The sequence below is a fragment of the Nyctibius grandis genome, chromosome 1 (assembly GCF_013368605.1).
Source record: "Nyctibius grandis isolate bNycGra1 chromosome 1, bNycGra1.pri, whole genome shotgun sequence".
Taxonomy (NCBI): domain Eukaryota; kingdom Metazoa; phylum Chordata; class Aves; order Nyctibiiformes; family Nyctibiidae; genus Nyctibius; species Nyctibius grandis.
This window is the reverse complement of record NC_090658.1, coordinates 89,939,053-89,956,457: the sequence shown is the minus strand read 5'-3', so window position 1 is coordinate 89,956,457 and position 17,405 is coordinate 89,939,053. Positions and strand designations below refer to the sequence as shown.

The 17,405-nt window shown below is 39.2% G+C and overlaps 1 protein-coding gene across 2 annotated transcripts; it reads left to right on the top strand.

Moving 5' to 3' along the window:
• Positions 1-130: 130 nt before the first annotated feature.
• On the top strand, positions 131-16,829 carry PM20D2 (peptidase M20 domain containing 2). 2 transcript variants are annotated; one of them, XM_068412449.1, is made up of 7 exons: positions 131-666; positions 750-898; positions 4,498-4,640; positions 7,580-7,734; positions 8,867-9,002; positions 13,309-13,416; positions 14,234-16,829. In XM_068412449.1, exons 1-7 carry the CDS (start codon positions 199-201, stop codon positions 14,434-14,436), a joined length of 1,362 nt encoding a protein of 453 aa, XP_068268550.1. In that variant the 5' UTR covers positions 131-198; the 3' UTR covers positions 14,437-16,829. The 2 variants fall into 2 exon arrangements, with proteins under 2 accessions (XP_068268550.1, XP_068268559.1); XM_068412458.1 differs by lacking the exons at positions 13,309-13,416; positions 14,234-16,829 and adding an exon at positions 10,729-10,863.
• Positions 16,830-17,405: the final 576 nt, after the last annotated feature.

Below are 17,405 nucleotides of genomic sequence, written 5' to 3'. Positions count from 1 at the left end.
TTCTGGCCGGGCGACGCCGGCCGGCCGCGACGGGCTGAAGAACTACATTTCCCAGCGTGCCCCGCGGCGCCGAGGGGAAGATAAAAGGGGGCGGTGGCGGCGCAGCCCGGCTCACACGCCGGCGCGCAGGTGCGGGCGGGCTGCTGAGGGGGGTTCGTGCGCCGGCAGGTGCTTCTGGGCCCGCCCCGCCGCTCCCTTATGAGGCCGCAGGACCCGCCGCAGGGCGGCCCCGCCGCCGTGGCCGACGCCGCCGCTCTGCCGGCGCTGGAGACGCTGAAGCAGCGGGTGTGCGAGAGCGTGGAGCTGAACGCGGCGCGGCTGGGCGCGCTGAGCCGCGACATCTGGAGCCGGCCCGAGCTGGCCTACGAGGAGCACCAGGCGCACGATGCCATGACCCGCTTCTTCTCCAGCGGGGAGCTGCCGGGCGCCGCCTGGGCCGTGCAGCCGCGCTACAAGCTGGGCACGGCCTTCCGCGCCGAGTGGGGCACGGCCGTCCCCCAGGGCCCGCTGCCGCTCCGCGTCGCCTTCCTCTGCGAGTACGACGCTTTGCCCGGCATCGGCCACGCCTGCGGGCACAACCTCATCGCCGAGGTGGGAGCCGCCGCCGCGCTGGGGCTGAAGGCCGCCCTGGAGAGCCTGCCGCAGCCGGCGCCCGTCGCCGTCCAGGTGAGAGCCCTCCCGAGGACGGAGGCTGTGGCCCCGGCTCCTGTGGGCCGGTCGGGCCCTGACTCTCTGCGTTTGTGCTGCAGATCACGGTGCTGGGGACGCCTGCGGAAGAACAAGGAGGAGGCAAAATAGACCTGATAAAGGCGGGAGCGTTTGACGGCCTGGATGTGGTTTTCATGGCACACCCCTCGCAAGAAAACGCAGCTTACCTGCCCGATGTGGCCGAGCACGAGTGAGTGAGCAGGTTCAGGTGGAAAGGGTTGGCTTGTTATTAGCTTTTTCTCTCCTCCCCGAGTAGGGGAGCTGCTTTGGAAGGGCCTGAACTTAGAGCCGGGGACCTTGCAGGTGCCCTTCAGACAAAGTATTTGCAGTCAGCTAAGGAGCCAGGTCACTGTTCTGCACACTCTGAGCTGTTCTTCCAAAGCGCAGTGTGAACGCTAAAGATTATCTCAGAGCAGTCAGGATCTTTAACACTAAAGCCTGGTGTTAAAGATCCTGACTGCTCTGAGATAATCTTGCACATGTCCCCAAAATCCATTCTTTCGTCTGATGTTTGTAGGCATTTCTTTTTATAAATGTGTGTGATTATCTTGTCTAGTAAAAAAAAGTTTCATTTAAGAAACACCTGTTGTTTACATTTTAGAACATGCAACTGGAGTCAGTGTCATGGATCATAGTTCCTTGCTTTCCTGGGCACTAGGTCATGTAGTCCTTTCTGTATGCATTTTCATTGGCTTCAGAAGAGTTTCAGGTTTTCTCTCCCACTTTTGAAAGAGACGGCCAGCTGAGCCTGGCTGCTGTTTGGATCCTTATTAACTTCCAGCCTAAATTTAATCATGGCCATTTTGTATCTATTAACTCTCACATCAACTTTTTTTTTGATTCGAAGTAGTTCTTGGCATTCCTTTATGTTTACCCCCAATATATATCTGTAGACAGCAGTCGTACCCTCACTCGTTTTTTTTGCGTGCTAGCCATATAACTTCAGAAATTACACTTTGTGTTCTTTTGATTGGCCCTGCTGTTCACTGTCAGCACTTGTTTGTTTGTGCTTGGAGTGACTGGACTTTCCTTGAAGTACTCCTTGCTGGATGTTGTAACCAGAATTGTACACAGTACATCAGGTGGAATTTCCTTAGATCTTACTCAGCTGATGCTGGGACCATAGTGTCTCATCATTTTGGAGTCAGCTGGCATGTTTGGGGCTTCCTCTTCAGTCATTTTCAGGCAATCAACTCTTAGGCAAATGCTTAGTCTGTAAGTATATGATCTTTTAAAATGTTTGAGTTTCATTCTCTTCTTTCTCTGCCAGTCTGCAAGGCCATGCTGTTCGTCCTTTGATTTTATAAAGCTTTTCTGTTTTCATAGTGTCCCAGCAGCAGTCTGTCAGCAGGTTTTGTTATTATGTTTCACGCCACGGTTACTAATGATTCTTGATCCCAAGGTCTTATCTTGTAGAGACTCCGCTAGTAACCTCCCTCCAGTGCAACAGTTTTTTCCAACTGTTACGTTTGGCTGTCTCTGACTAAATTCTGTAATATTTAAATAGCTGGTTTTCCAACCATTTCTGACTTGATGTACTGACTGCTGTTTTTGTCTTGGTTGTGCTACCTTCCAGCACTGATGTGCTTGATTTTATTGGACATTTTGCTTTTGCCAGTGCTGTTCCTGGTGGATACTTTGCTTTTGTTACTGATGAGTTTTATGATAGAAACTGCCAAGGTTGGCAACCCCTAGTCTTCCTTGCCTAGCTAGCCCTTTGTTGTATTCTGTCATTGTGTTTCTAAAGAGTCTTAACTGGTTATTGTTATATCCTTGAAGACTTACCTCAGTTTGGCTTTTGGTTGCTGTACCTTACGACTGTATAATCTTCAAGGTGCAGTTTTCATTGATAGTTTTGTCTTTTTGTTCATTTCAACTTTTGCAATAGCCTCTTGAGCTTGATACAGTAAGATTTGGAAATCTCCCTTCAGAGGTGATGGTCTGCTGTAGGATATGAGTCTTAAATAGCCTTTAAACCTTGAGTATGGAGGAGGCATGGAATTGAACTACTGAGCGAAACAGCTTACTGCTTCCAAAAGCCTGAAATACTCGCCTTATCTCATGATTTATGTAAAATTAACATACTGGGATAACTGGTGAATACGTGCCAAAATTTGCTGATTCTTATTCATTTATCCTTTACCTAATCAGCCTATTTATTTTTGGTCAAACAGAATCCACATTCTTCTGCTAATATTCTTAAACTGGCATAAGGTTTCGTTATTCACTAAAATCTGTTGGGATTTTTCTGAGGGTATGTGACATTTGTGTAGCAACAGCAGTACAAGAAAGAACTTTTTTTAATACAAAGCATGTGTTTCTTGGTGGGGGGGAGTGAGGGGAAGATTGCAACATGACTTTCTGCTTTACTTTGCCTTCTCTCCATTTTTTTGAGAATATCCAGGGATCTGTCCTGCCTTCTTTGTGAGCTGATTTGAGGGGTTGCAGTCTAATACTTGGGATGTTAATAGATAAGGTTTTTTTAATCTTGATTTCATAGTGATAATAAATTTTAAATAAAACTCATACTTTACAGAATGGAATGTGTGGTCCTGTTGGAGGATGAGTGAGGATGGAAAAGGGCATAGTTAATTTGGGTTGCAGGCAGTAGCAGGAGACATTTTCTGCTGCAACAGTGCACTCCATTGTGTCCCTCTTTCCTATCCAGTATTTAAGTTCTGGTATTAACTTACAGCTGTGGCGTGGTTCAGAGCATGAGGGGTCAGTTCAGGATAAGTGGCTAAGTTAGCATCCGTGCAAGACAGGGACAAGCAAGTTAAGCTTGTCCTAGCTGGGTAAGAGGCAGCTTGTCTGTCTCAGGGGAACTCTTTGAGCTTGAGGATGGAGTTTTTCATGTAAAGGGCTGGGTACTGAGTACAAACAGATTTAGTTAAGATCTCTAGTGTTGATAAAAACCTAATATTTATGTTTTTGCTAAGTAGTAATACCTTATGTAGTTGTCAGTATTTAATATTTGCCTAATGTAAAAAGTTTTCATATAATTTGAAATACTAAATTATTTTGTAACGCTAATATGAATGGCTCTCATAAGATGAAGCCAAGCATGAATTCTTACTGGATGTGTTCAGGTACAGTATTTGATGACTTCCGCAAAGTTGGAGGATAACCTTTGCGCTAGGTTTCTTCCTTGTTGCAAGCATTTCTACCAGCGTTTTTGAGGTGTGCAGGGAAAGAACATCCTTGCTGTAGCATGGTAAAGTATATCTAATACTAGGCTATGCATTTACTGCACTTTTAAAACTTGACTTTTGTTTTTTTTAGACATGGCTTGTATGTGATCTTAGTAATGTGCTTTTGCTGTCTCATGTACCATATGCATTTTATTGAAGTTTGAGAAGAATTACGACAATCAACCTCTAATTTTGAATCAGAGAAAAGGGTTTGTTGTCTTCTATTTGAGAAGAATGTTAGTAACTTTACATCTCAGAACAGTCAGGAGGCACAAAAAAATGTGTTGGAGATATTTAATTAGTATGTGAAGCCTGTACTTCTCAGGAAAAGGCTGTATAGGAGTATATTACTGGTAGCCCTCTTGCCTGACCGGCTCTTGATATTGTTCCATTTCACTGGTTTTTCTAGAAATCTTTCAGCATCTTCCTGCACTCAGAGATAGTTCAACTTTGCAACAGTGTAGTGCAAGGTAAATTGTTTGGTGTTCTGCTGCACAACACTAAAGTAACAAATGCTTGTGTGAACAAAAGAAACTTTTTATTTTAGAGTTTTTTTCAGTGAATGAAAGACGAATAAGCAATGCCTTTTATTTCCTAGTGTGACTGTGAAATACTATGGAAAAGCTTCTCATGCTGCTGCTTATCCTTGGGAAGGAGTTAATGCATTAGATGCTGCTGTTCTTGCATACAACAATCTGTCTCTTTTAAGACAGCAAATGAAACCGACCTGGAGAGTTCATGGTGAGATCTTCATTAAATCTAATGTTCAGCAAGTAAGAGTTTAGGCTGCTGAAATACTAACTTACAAAATCCCACAATTTAAAATATTGCATTATTGCACTAAATTAGTATAGTCATTTCAAATATTATGAAATAGCACCATTTAATTTAAATAGCTTGTCTGTAATCATTAAAATCATGTCAGTGTCCAGAACTAACTTCTGAAAATAGGCTTAAGGGTCAGATTCAAAAGAGGACACCAGTACCTAGGTAGAGGCTAGACAAATTTTAAGCCTTTGTGCTTGAAGTTGCAGTTCAGAGAGAAAAAAAACCCACTAATTTTATTGTGGTACATGGCCTTGAATTCCTTAAAGTTAATGTATGTGGTTTTGCAAAGGTGTAAGATAAATGCTTCTGAAAAATAGAGTATTACTTACTGTGTCATTTTTGTAGTAGACATTTCATTAATTAGATAACATATTGATATTTATGGAAGGTGTGTAGTGGTCTAGAGTGACTGAAGTTTATTTGCTGCAGTACAAAAAACAAGTGATGGGAGAAGCCTGTATTTCTTGCTAGCAGGCCAATCAACTAGATGTGGACTGGATTCTAATATTTAGTATCTAGTAGACCTTGAAATAGAAAAGTCATTTTGAAATGAGACATGTTAACCATTAAGCTTGACTTGTACTCCTTCAACATCATGCATTTCTCTTTTTGTATAGCGAGAAAGTTTCTGAAGTTGAGTTGTAAGCTGCCCTTTAGCTATAAACCCGAGTTTCTCTTATTACACCCAACACAACATTTTCCAAGTTGAAATTAAGAAACTTTGCCATTTCGACAGGACTTAGGAACGTAGAACTGTTTATTTGGAAAACTTGTTATGGGCTTAAAACACTTCCAGAAGTTCTGAGCTAATGATCGTTATACGTCTTGGCTGCCTGTGCTGTATAATATGTGTGTGTATTTCTCTCCAGGATATCTGGCTGGAGTCTGGAAGCCCTAACCCTTTTGACTGTAGATGAAGATATTTGCAGTTCTGCTGTGCAGCATACCCAAATGAATTTCAGACAGTGGGCATAGCCTTAGTTCTCTATCCTGTTGCTCTGTAGGAAACAAGGCACTTAATTATGAGTTTTGGTGTCGAAAACTAATGTGTTGCAGGTTTAAGACTGGAGGTGCCTAAGTCTTCTATTGGATCTAAGCCTAAAACCCTAAATACTGAATTCTTCATAGTTTCTAAAGGCTACATGGGTGATGTAGGCAAAAAAATAAGTATCTAAACGTGCCTCCTAGAGGTAATACTTCCCAAACCACAGCAAAACTTAAATTACAATGTTGATACAACTGCTGTCATAAGCCTGGTTTTCAAACTGGAATTTTTTAAAATACATTTGGGAAAGTATAAGCAGCCGGAATGAGATTTAATTTTAGGAATGCTTTCTTTACAACAGTGTGTTGGAGGTCTTGTCTTGCAGGCTTGCAGTAACAGCCATGGGTGACTTAAGTGATCCTAAAAATCTTAGAAGTCTAGAACTTCTAAGCAATGTTTTATGACTTGAACAATGTTGACTTGAGTTTGTCTAATAGTTCATAAGTTTCTTTCTTCCCTGCTTATGAGTGGAGAAAAATTGGAATGTAGATTTTTCTGTTAAAAAAATAGTATTAAACAGGCTGAAAAAAAAAAAAAAGTTCTATCTAGAAGCAGGGCAAACTACATAATATTAGTAGGTGCAAGCAGCCTACTTTTAAGCTAGATCTGCTGTCCAGTCCATGTTACAGTTGCTTTGAAATTTAAGTGTAGACATACTCTTAAGACTATCCAGTTCCATTTACAAATGTGTTGGAAGACAAATGAAAACTCGTTAGGCTACTTGTTTTGAGCAAGCATGTTATATGATGTGTGTCATGCAAATTCACATGATTACCCACTTGCTGATTTGCTGGTTCCTTTTCTATGACGTCTGTCCCTCTCATCTGAGCTGTTCCTTTTGTTGTGGACTAGTACTGGTAGTGGTTTAATTTGTCAGTCTTTACTTTGACTGTGTTCGAAACTGGAAAGGTTTTAGTTGAGGGGGGAGTTCATAGTCTTAATAGGTTTTCTGCACCAAAAGTAAAGATTTGTTGCCTAATTGCATCCTGATAGTGCTGTCTTTTCAGGCTTCAGTGACACGCATCAGTAACTTTGTGCAGTATTTCCGTTTAAGGTAGATAGTTTCTCAGGTTCTATGGAAAACAAATCTTATTCCACATACATAAATTGAGGATAGGAGGCCAGGGAAACAAGCAGCCTGTTGAAAGCAATGAGCTGTTAATGCATTGAAATCTAACGTAGAATTGAGGTCTACAGTGTTTTTTGTTGAAATATCTAAATATTATGGTCTTTCATGGTAATGCCTGTGATGCCATAACTGAAAACAAGATAGCTGTCACCCATTTCCTTGAGGGAACACTTTCAACTCAAACTTCACTCTTGAATAAAACTGTACATACATTATACACCCCAGTATTTTTAAAGAACTAGTATGAGAAATCTAATGAACTTTCTGTGCACTGCAGCACACACATTACTACAGCATTGCTGAGAAGTTCAACTTACTAATTTTTTCTCCAAGCTGGCAAAATAAGTTGGAAACATTCTAGTTGAGGTAACCTTTAAAAGTTGGAATCCATGGTAGCCTTTATAACAACATTTTTTTTCTTTTTCAATGGCAGCCAGATTGCTTTACGACTCTGATGCATTGAATGCATGGAATGATGCATTCCACTTAATCTGACATGATTAAGAAATTTCGTCCATATACTGTATTTTTTACATTCTTTATGTATTTCATGCTGAATTGATGTTTTTTGGGTTTTTTGTTTATATATTTAGTTCTTGAGCAAGGAGTTTCATGACAGGGCTGAAGAATCAAGCATTTGTATTTAACACTGGTGATGTGACTTTTTCCTTTCTGCAGGTGTAATAAAAAATGGTGGCGTGAAACCTAACATCATTCCTTCTTACACTGAACTAGAGTTTTACTTGCGTGCCCCTTCAATGAAAGATCTTTCTGTTCTGACAGAGAAGGTTGAGAACTGCTTCAGATCTGCAGCACTGGCCACAGGATGCAAAGTAAGCATGTGTTCATGGTCATGTGTTTCTATTATGCGGGAGATAAGGTAGACCAGAATAGGAAACAGAGTCTTTTACAGCATTTGTCTGTGTGGTGTTTAGCTGAAAGAAATCAAAGTGTCAGTGATACTATTTGCTATTCTGTTGCATTGTGTCCTGAAAGAAAGCTTTATTTTATAAATAGAATGCCACAGAATCATAGAATCTAGGTTAGGAGAAACCTCCAGACGTCATCTAGTCTAACCCTCTGTTCAGAGCAGGGCCAGTTAGAGCAGATTGCTCAGTGCCATGTGGACTTCTGAGTATCTCCAAGGATGAAATTCTGCAACCTCTGTCATGGTTTTGGTTTGTTGGTTTTTTTTTTTGCTTTTAGTAAGTGGAAGTGTCTGTCCTGTAGCTGCTTCCAGTCATTACCTTGCAATGTATTGCTAAGATAGGTGGTTCTACGTGCTCTGTAGTTACAGGTCGATGGCTAATACAGCTGTGAAAAGAATGTCTATGCTCATTGGAACAAATAGGCGTTGTGTATATGAATGTGAGCTAGTGAGTTTTAAGGTCTATTTGAGGCATTAGATGCTGCTTTCCTAGTATGGTCCCTCCACTCTTAACTAGAAAAGGATTTCAGAAAGTGTACTTTATGCAGAATGAAAGTTAAGATCTCTTTTGAAACTTGACATTGGTATGTTTTTTACATTTGTTTTCAAAATTCTTGCCTGTGTGAAGTCATTTCATGAATGGGGCTGTAGTTATTGGAAGTGTTTTAAACAAAAAATAGTAGAATTTGGTGAAAGACTGAATTGATTTCTATGTAGTTTAGTAGTATCTGCAGTGAAAATCATTAGAAGCTTTTACAGGAAATGTTTGCTTACTATTTTTGGAGTTTCTCTCTGTGAAATCTGGGCTTCTGGAATTTGGCTGTCTAGGGCAAGCTTGACAGAACACCAGCTGTGTTTTGATCAAGGCTAATATTTGGCAGAATGTTATATTTTTGAAAGAGACTTAGCACATATGTCTGTTTTGGCATGGGCTTGAAGTACGGGCATGTATTTAACTTTTCCAGGCTTTAAATTGTTTACATTAAACAGGCTTAGGTTCATGAAAAATTTCTAATCATTTGTGTTCTTTTGTCTAGGTGGAAATAAAAGGTGGTGTAAATGATTACTACAATGTGCTTCCAAATAAGAGCCTGCAGAAAATTTACAAGGAGAATGGGAAGAAGCTTGGAATAGAGTTTATATCAGAAGACTCTGTCTTGAATGGTTTGTCAGGTAACTCGATCTGGGTTCTTTTTTGTTATGGCTTAAGCTTAGATTGATCAACTCTTAAGTATATAAAATAATGGGATAGAGGTAGGTTAAACATAGTTTGGTCAGAAGAAAAGCCAAATTGGAGAATGGAAGCTCTGTAAGAGGATCATACCTCTGGCCTGTGTTTCTGTATTTGTTGTAGAAGCTGAGAAATTTTCCCAACAGGTATGGAAAGCGCTAATCATTTTCTGATAATATTTCTAAAAATATTTCAAGCAAGAAACAGTTTGGTTGGGGGGGAGGGATGGAAGGATGGAAAGATAGGAACTGTCTTACTGAGAACACGAGTATGTGGAATGACTTGCAGCTCATTCTGTTGCTTTGAATTACAGAATCCTGGTTTATGCTGTGAATGAAGATGAGATGTAGTTTTTAGAACCTTGTTTAATAATATTTTCCAAGCTTACATATAAACAAATGTGCTAGCATCTAATATTTTGGAGGTTTTGAAGGGTTAAGTGAAAGATTGAGCATCTCAGTAACCCTAATTTAAACCTCTTTCCATTAACAGGTGATTCTGTGCCTCTAATTTTAGTTCACAAGTTCAACAGACTAGTTTTCCAAAGGGTATAATTCAAGTAGGTGTTCACTTCTGGGTCTTGACTATGTCTCAAACTATTTCACTTTCTTGGTCTCTCAGAGGTATAGTAATATGAGTATGAATTCTTGAATGCTCAGGTGTTTCTCATTACCCTTAACAGTTTTTTCCAGAATCTTCCTACAGGAGCTCTGTTCAAGTCTTATAACTGCAGCTGATACTTTATAGCCTTCACTACTGATCATAACTGGATATATAAACATTTTTACTCTATTCATGTTAAAAGTTTTTCTCTTTGGTTAGAAAGAAAAAATTGTTAAATTGTTATTCCGATTAGTTTGATTGCGGTACGAATCTTCTCTATATTAAATGCAGATTATCTTTGCATAGTTGAGGTCTTGGTGTTTGGGGATAGTTTCTCCAAACTTCTATTTGTGTGAGGGAGACAGCATATCTAATGGTATTCTGGTGGTTTTTCTCTTATTTCTTACTTCCCTTTCAAATTAAGGCAACACTGGCATATTTTCTCCATTTGGTTCATTGTCTTGGGTTTAAAAACAAATCATAACTAAAGGCAGATTTCTTTTTTCTTTGTTCAGTGTGGTACAAGTTCATTTAGCCGAAGAAAGGTGCTGAGGAACCTTATTTAGAATGTTTACTGTAGTGAAACTTTCTGGAGCTCTGTGTTGCTTCCCTCAAACTGTTGTATTAAGGGTGAAGATCATGAGTACTGGTGATCATGCTGGTTCAGAGGACCTTGAATGAACTTAGTACAGACACCTAATTGTAATAGTGCTTTCATATGTAAGTTACATGATAAGCTAAATGTTAAACATTAACTTGCTTAAACTGAAACTCTCCATATTCTAGTCCTGTCCTTAAATTGTTTGTCGAATGTCAAAATGTGCTTGAGCAATTACGTTTTTATTGCACGCTGCAGTAGGCCTTACTGAATTTTCTTTCCACAGCTGCTTCTCTGAATTTTTGCAGTGGGGATTCAGGAGTGATAACAGAGCACAGTTTCCAGAGACATAGGCGTGGAATTTTGTATGCTACCCATTTTGGGAGGGGTTGAGTGTTTTGTCTCATCTTTTTTCAAGACCTCTATTTCTGTTTAGTTTTCATATGGTTTTCAATGTTTTCTTTTAGGATATCAGTTTCTTCTGTTGAAAGGGAAGGAAGATAGCTCAGTTGCTTCTCCATGTCTGTGCAGCAGAAAAGTCGTTAACAGATGAGCATACTCGCTGCCACCTCTACATGGGTATTAGTATCGGTCTGCTTACAGGTATCGCTCTAGGCAGCTAAGCATTATGAAGAATTCCTTTAGTCCATCAAATCACACTACCTTCTGCGTGCCTTGTGCACGCTCCACTCCTTTGGCACGCAGCCAGGATTATGTAAAATAATGTGAATCTGAGTTAGCTTTGACCAGGTGCCATGACCTGTTTCTCCTTCTGCTGGTAGGGGTAGCTCTGCTACAGGATATTGATAACCTCCCAAAGCAGAAGGCTTAGTTTAGCGTGCCTTAGTTGAGGCTTATGATAACTTCCTCTGATACTTTTCGCATTCGTGGGATTAATTGGCTTCCTGTGCACAAGACTGATACAGATAATTGTAAGAAGGAGCCAATATGTTTTGAAAATACTACTTTTGAAGCTCGGGGCTGTATATGGATGCTTCCTGGAATCTTGCATTTTCACCTCCATTCATGTTTGTGCTAATACTGACTTCCATTATGTGCTCAGTGACTTGAAGAGGCTTCAGTATCAGCTTAAAGATATATTTTTGAGAGGCTGGAGCTCCCAATTCCTTTCTATTGAAGATAGTGCACAGCACTATCTGTATATTGCATTGATAACTGTGCAATTATTTATGCTTAAGCATAGAGTTTTAGATGTTTGTATGGAAACCATTGGAACACCTGATGTTTTAAACAAGCTGCTAGGTTATTACCACAAAGGTGGTAACATTTTTTCTGATAGAGGGGAAGATTTGACTGTCACATTTTTATTAAAAGCTGGCTGGATTTTGGCTTGGTAAGCTCTCCATATTACTAGAAAATACCAAGTTAAATCCCTTACATTCAGCAAAAATAACTTGTAAACTGATAGTAGATTGGATATGGATATAAATTTAAGTGGAATTATATGACTGAGAGCTGGAATGCACTGAAATTTCTTATGCTTCATTTGCTGAGTGAGAGCAGGGAAAAAGGCCAACACAGTCTTTCCAGCACTTTGTGTATTAGGACTTAGGCAAGTCTAGAACTCTTGGTTTAGCCTGGAGTAGGTAGAATTTCTAGACCTCTGGTTTGTCTTTCCAGACTGACCAAAGAATGGATCAATAGTGTAGACTATGGAAAATTAAAATCACTTATTGCTGTGCTGAGAGTTGGATTTTCTTCAAATGCATACTGAATTTATGGGACAAGATCATGTTTTTGGACAAGCCTTGCTGCTTCCGTTTGTAGGCAGAGCAAATAGCAAGCTAGTCTTGTCCTCATTATGTCCTCCACATAATGTAGGCTCTGTGGACTTACTTTTAATAACTATATGCTTCTAAGTAAAATGTATATTCTTCAATCGTTTCATTACTTAGTCTTAAGGCGTTAGCAATACCTTCTGTTCATAAAGTATCATGATATGGAGGCTACCTGATGTGTTACAAATAATTTTAAATCTTTGGAACAGTCATTTTATATGCCATTGCTAAAGGAAAAAAATCATTGCAGCTCCGATTGGCCTGAAAAAAGTTAATTGAGATCTTAGTTGGTCATTCCTATTTTTCCCTGCTATGAAACAATGCTTCTGGTATCTGAATTTCACAATAACTGGTGTGTTGATTTCTCCAGCTTCTAAATGTCATTTTAACAAATTCTGAGTGAATTGCTTGTTTGGGTTAAAAAAAGGCACTCAGGAAGTATTTGAAGACACTTGGATGATTTACTCTGAAGGATCTACTACTTCTGGATGGTATCATTAAATAGATAAGGCAGTACTGTGCAATAGGTACTATCACTAAATAACATACTGAAAGTGCTAGTCAGGCATGAAAGAACCATTAAAATCTGCAGCATTGCTATCAATTTTTTTATGTCTACAAAGCACTAGTGTTTTGTCTGGAGTTTAGTTCTGATCTTATTATTTCAAGAGTACTTGTGCTGTTAAGATTTCTGTAACTGAGAATAATCAAAAAGCATGGGGAGAAAATAGTTGTCCTCCATCTCTTTTTGTTTAAAGATAGATTGTTCCTACTTCAGAGTCCCCCACTGATATATGCTGAATATTTGCATAGTGGTGAAAAGCAGGAGTTGTTGGGCCTGGTTTTAAGAGCTGTAGCAGGAAAATAGTTGAACTGTCCGAAACGCCAAGGTTTGCAGCTTTCATTGTTTCTGAATTAACAGCTTAGTGTCAGGAGATGCTTGATAAAAAATTAACAGTAAATGGAATAGGAACATGCTGATACATCTTCCTTGCAGTCCAGTAACTGATTATTGATCAGAAGCACACTGGAGAGCAGCATCTGAAGATGGCTATTTAGGGAAAACATCTTGGTGATGGGAGATTTTTGTATGGATAATGACTCATTAGAAACTATTTTATGTTAATATTTGGGGCAAAGGATATTCCGTTTTAGATATGGGCTGGAAATAGTGTCTATCCTATGTTTTCTTACAGCATTCAAAACTTCCACACTTTTTCATTAAGAAAATTTCTGTGCTGCTTCTAGGTTCCACGGACTTTGGAAATGTTACATTTGTAGTCCCTGGGCTTCATCCTTATTTTTATATTGGCTCTGATGCATTGAATCATACTGAGCAGTACACAGAAGCTGCAGGTGAGTGGAAGTGAAGAGTTAGGTTTATATTTGGAACCCTTATGCATTGTAGGGACTGGTTGCTGACTCTTCACTACAGCAAATCGAGAAATTTAAAATATTTCAAATGACAGAAGATGAAAACTTTCACATGCTTTGATGGTGTTCAAAGCCTACTGCATAGTAAATGTGTAAAAGTGTAAGTACTAGATCTGAAAGTGGCTGCATGTGAATACCTATATAGAAACGGTGTTGCTTTCTTCAAGCATGATGGGATCTGAGCTAAATACAGACCATGAAACAATTAACTTTAATTGCAGAGTTGCAGAAAAAAGCTGACAAAATATAGAATTTCTAGTTTTGTGTTTAAAGTGAAATGTACATGGGAAGGATGACCACTCCCTGTACTAAAAGCCTGACAGTATATCATCTAGACAGAAGACATCAGAAGGATTATCCCTAGGAGCATATTCAGAAGAGTTTCTAAACATGAGCCAAAAGATAAAAATAATTTTTACTCCTAAGGTATAATACTCTGGAAGTGTAATAGAGATAATGGTAAAAAACTGTCTTTTCCAAAAAGGAAAAGGTGAACACTCATTTTCCTGTTTTCTATCTTAGTTTACATCAGGAGCAGAAAGTTAAGTCCTTGCATGTGAAAATTTGTTTTGAAGCATCAGAAAATAGACATACTTCATGCAAGAAGATTTTAAAGAAACTGTTCTTGCAACTGAAACTTGAAGATCTTATTTTATAGAATATGCCTTCTGTGGTAAGCCAGTGGTCTGTATCTAATACTAGTAATCTAACCTGAAATTCTCTTAACTTTTTTCTGCAGGGTCACAGAATGCTCAATTCTACGCTTTGCGCACAGCAAAAGCTTTGGCAATGACAGCACTGGATGTCATTTTCAAACCAAGTCTGCTAGAAGAAGTCAGGGAAGACTTTAGACAGGTGAAGCTAAAAGAAGAGGGGCAAACAAATCCGGTAGAATCTAACAAAGGATCTGGTGTTGGCACAGGAGCATGTGCATCATGCTAAACTTCATTAAACTCCTCTCAGTAGGATTGGCTTAATGGAGATGCTGTATTTAAATCCCAGAAGGGGCTGGATAAACACATAGCTGAAGAAATGTTGATTCTTTTTGAGACTTTAGGAGAAGCAAATAATATCATTGCTTTCAAAAATGTGCAATTTCATCTAGCTGTAATGTCTGCTGTATTCGATATGATGATGAATTTCAGAGAGAGCGCTCAAATATGTTGTCTTTAAGTTGCAGTGTTGAATAAATGATGATAGTGTTTAGATCCCTTGTCAGTGATTTTCTGTGTACAGCTAAAGCAATATTCCTTATAGGGGATATGTGGCATTTACATAGAAATTTTTGTTCTAAAATAAGCACTGTTCACTTGGTGATAAGAGGCTGAATCTGATCTATGAAGCAGTTCTCTCTGGCCAGTCACTTTTTCTTGGGACAAGATAGAGGCTTAAAACCTGAGCTGGTTTCACTGGAGAGAAGGGGGGTGTTTAGAAGCATGCCTGGTTTTGACAGTAGTAGTTTCTAGCAATGGAAGAGAAATGTTTGTATGGTAATGGGATCTGTAAAGGTTCATTGTCCTGAAATGCACTGACCTTCCTCCTAATGAATTTTGGCGGTGTTGTGGACAAGTCATTGATCAAAAAATCAGAAAGCAACTAAATATTTATTTGTTTAAATTAACACATTTAAACTATTGCAGGAAAATGCATGTGCACCTTTTTTAAGTTCTATTCTAAGGCAGTACAAGTGTCCACACAAGGTGTTGCACTAGCTTAACTGATCTGAAGGATGTGTATAAATTTAGCTAGACTGGTGGAAATCTTTTTCACAAAGATGCAAGCATGGTACCATGAAGCAGTAAATGAAGTTAACCTTAAACTGGTTTTGTGCAAGCCCCTGTAGTAAGCTCTGAGAACCTTGCACTGAGGATGGCTTGTGCAGTAACTGGCTTCTCAAACCTATTTGTTCCCATATCCCAAGCAGCAGATCTGTGAAGTCTTCCCACTTGTCCTTTCTGTGGGTTGTGTGGTTAATCTGCTTAATCCTTCTTATTTTGCTTCTCGGAAACATTAATGTTGCAAACTTTATCTAGGTGGTGTTCTGTGTGTCCAAACCTGTTAGGAATTTTTTTTAATTTGCTTGTTAAAGGATCCGGTGAATACATAGAGAAGGAACTAATCTTTTGTTCAGATACAAATTGCTGAGTCAATGGACAGACTGAGTGAAAAAGCAGCTTACTGGTTAACGTTTTCCTAAGCATAAGTATTACAGCTTCTGAGAAGAAGTCAGACAAACTGTATTCCCCACAAAGTCTGAATACCCAAAATTTCAGAAGCAGTGTTCTTAGCAGCACCAGTCTCTAAATGGTAAACTCTAGAATTTCTTTTACTAATTTCTATATTAAATTTCTAATTTCGGAGATTCCTTATCATGGTTTAACTGTGCATTCCCTCAGCATTTCTGTGCATGCTTTAACACAGACCTCCAGCTGCTACTTAAGAATTGTGTTGAGACTTGTCCTTCTTAGAAGGAAAAAAGTATGACTAGGCTGGCTTCTGTTTGTATGTCATGTAGGTGGTGTAGACAACATAATTTGACAGTTTTTAGACTTTCTGATACTTCAGCCTCTGTGCTTGTAATAATAGGGCACAGAGTACCTGTTAATACATTAAATGCTCGGTGTCTTAAGAAGGAAGTAACTGTTTATCTCTTTCTGTAAGAACCAGAGGCACAATTGAAGGGGTTTGTTTTGTATTACAAGCCAGTTATTTGAAAAGTTGAGCATGACCATAAGTATTCCAGGTTACAGGTGGTCCATCCTTACACCAATATCCTTGCTTTCGTTAGCAGACAGGCTTGACACGTGAATGCTTGAAGCAGATAAGGATCACACTCTGAGCTATAGGTATGTCCAGGATAGTAAGACGGATACTAAATCCAACTGAAATTTGGTCAAAAATTTGTCAAAGGAACTTTCTCAACTTTTAATTTAAACCCTACCTTGCTAGTTCTGACACAATTACAATTCATTAAGTTCTACTGGGTTAACGAACAGTTTATGAATTTCCTTAGCATATGTGGCTTCTTATTTCCTTCTTGCTTTGCTTAACTTCTTGCTTTGCTGTTTTTAAGATGCAGTGTTGGAATCCCAGTGTTAGGAACACATGCTCCATTGTTGTGTTTCCTACAAGCTGATGTGCATTACAGCCTTCTCAGTTCTTTTTGTCTAGACTGGCTAGCTGTTGGCTGTGTCGTGTCAGAGATCGTGGAATTAAACATTTCTGCACTAAAAGCACGTCTTAATTTTGTTGTAATAATTGCTGGAATTAAAATGAAACTGAAGTACTGATTAAAGATGGGTTGATATCAATAAAGCAGTTTAATTGTGACTGAATTTCCTTGCTCTTTGATTAATATTGGGGTGCTGCATGACTTCATTTGAATAGCATGTTTGATTTCCCCCACACACACTTTGGTATGATTATGTAAGAGTGAGGATGTCTTAGGCTTTGCGTTTCAGTCTGCCATAGCGAGCAGTTTTTTTGTGAGGGTTAATGCTTTTCAAATACAATATTTAATGGTAGTCTATAATAGTTAAAACAGCCCTAAGATTAAAACATGTTAGAATTCATAGAATAATAGGAATGGTTGTTGAGAGGGCTCTCTGGAGGATCTCTGTTAGGCTAAACCTGCTCCAGCCTCGAGCTTGAAGTGGGACTGTGGCCAACACTAGATCAGGTGAGCTTGGCTTCATTTGCTGAATCCTGGAAGCCTCCAAGGATAGAGATGTTTCAACTTCTTCAGGCAAGTTAATTCTGATTTATGTCTCAGAACATTTGTTCTTAAGGTCCAAAACTAAAGCAGTTTAGGATTTAATGTTAGGATTACAGTGCTGGAGTGTTGGTTCATAACAACTGTTTGATAAGTACTTAAAATTCCTCAGGAGTTGTAATTTTCCTTCTTTTCCTGT

Coding starts and splice junctions, on each gene's coding strand:
- PM20D2 (XM_068412449.1), top strand. CDS start 199: ATGAGGCCGCAGGACCCGCCGCAGGGCGGCCCCGCCGCCGTGGCCGAC. Junction 4,641..7,579: donor ACCGACCTGGAGAGTTCATG/GTGAGATCTTCA, acceptor TCCTTTCTGCAG/GTGTAATAAAAAATGGTGGC. Junction 13,417..14,233: donor GCAGTACACAGAAGCTGCAG/GTGAGTGGAAGT, acceptor TTTTTTCTGCAG/GGTCACAGAATGCTCAATTC.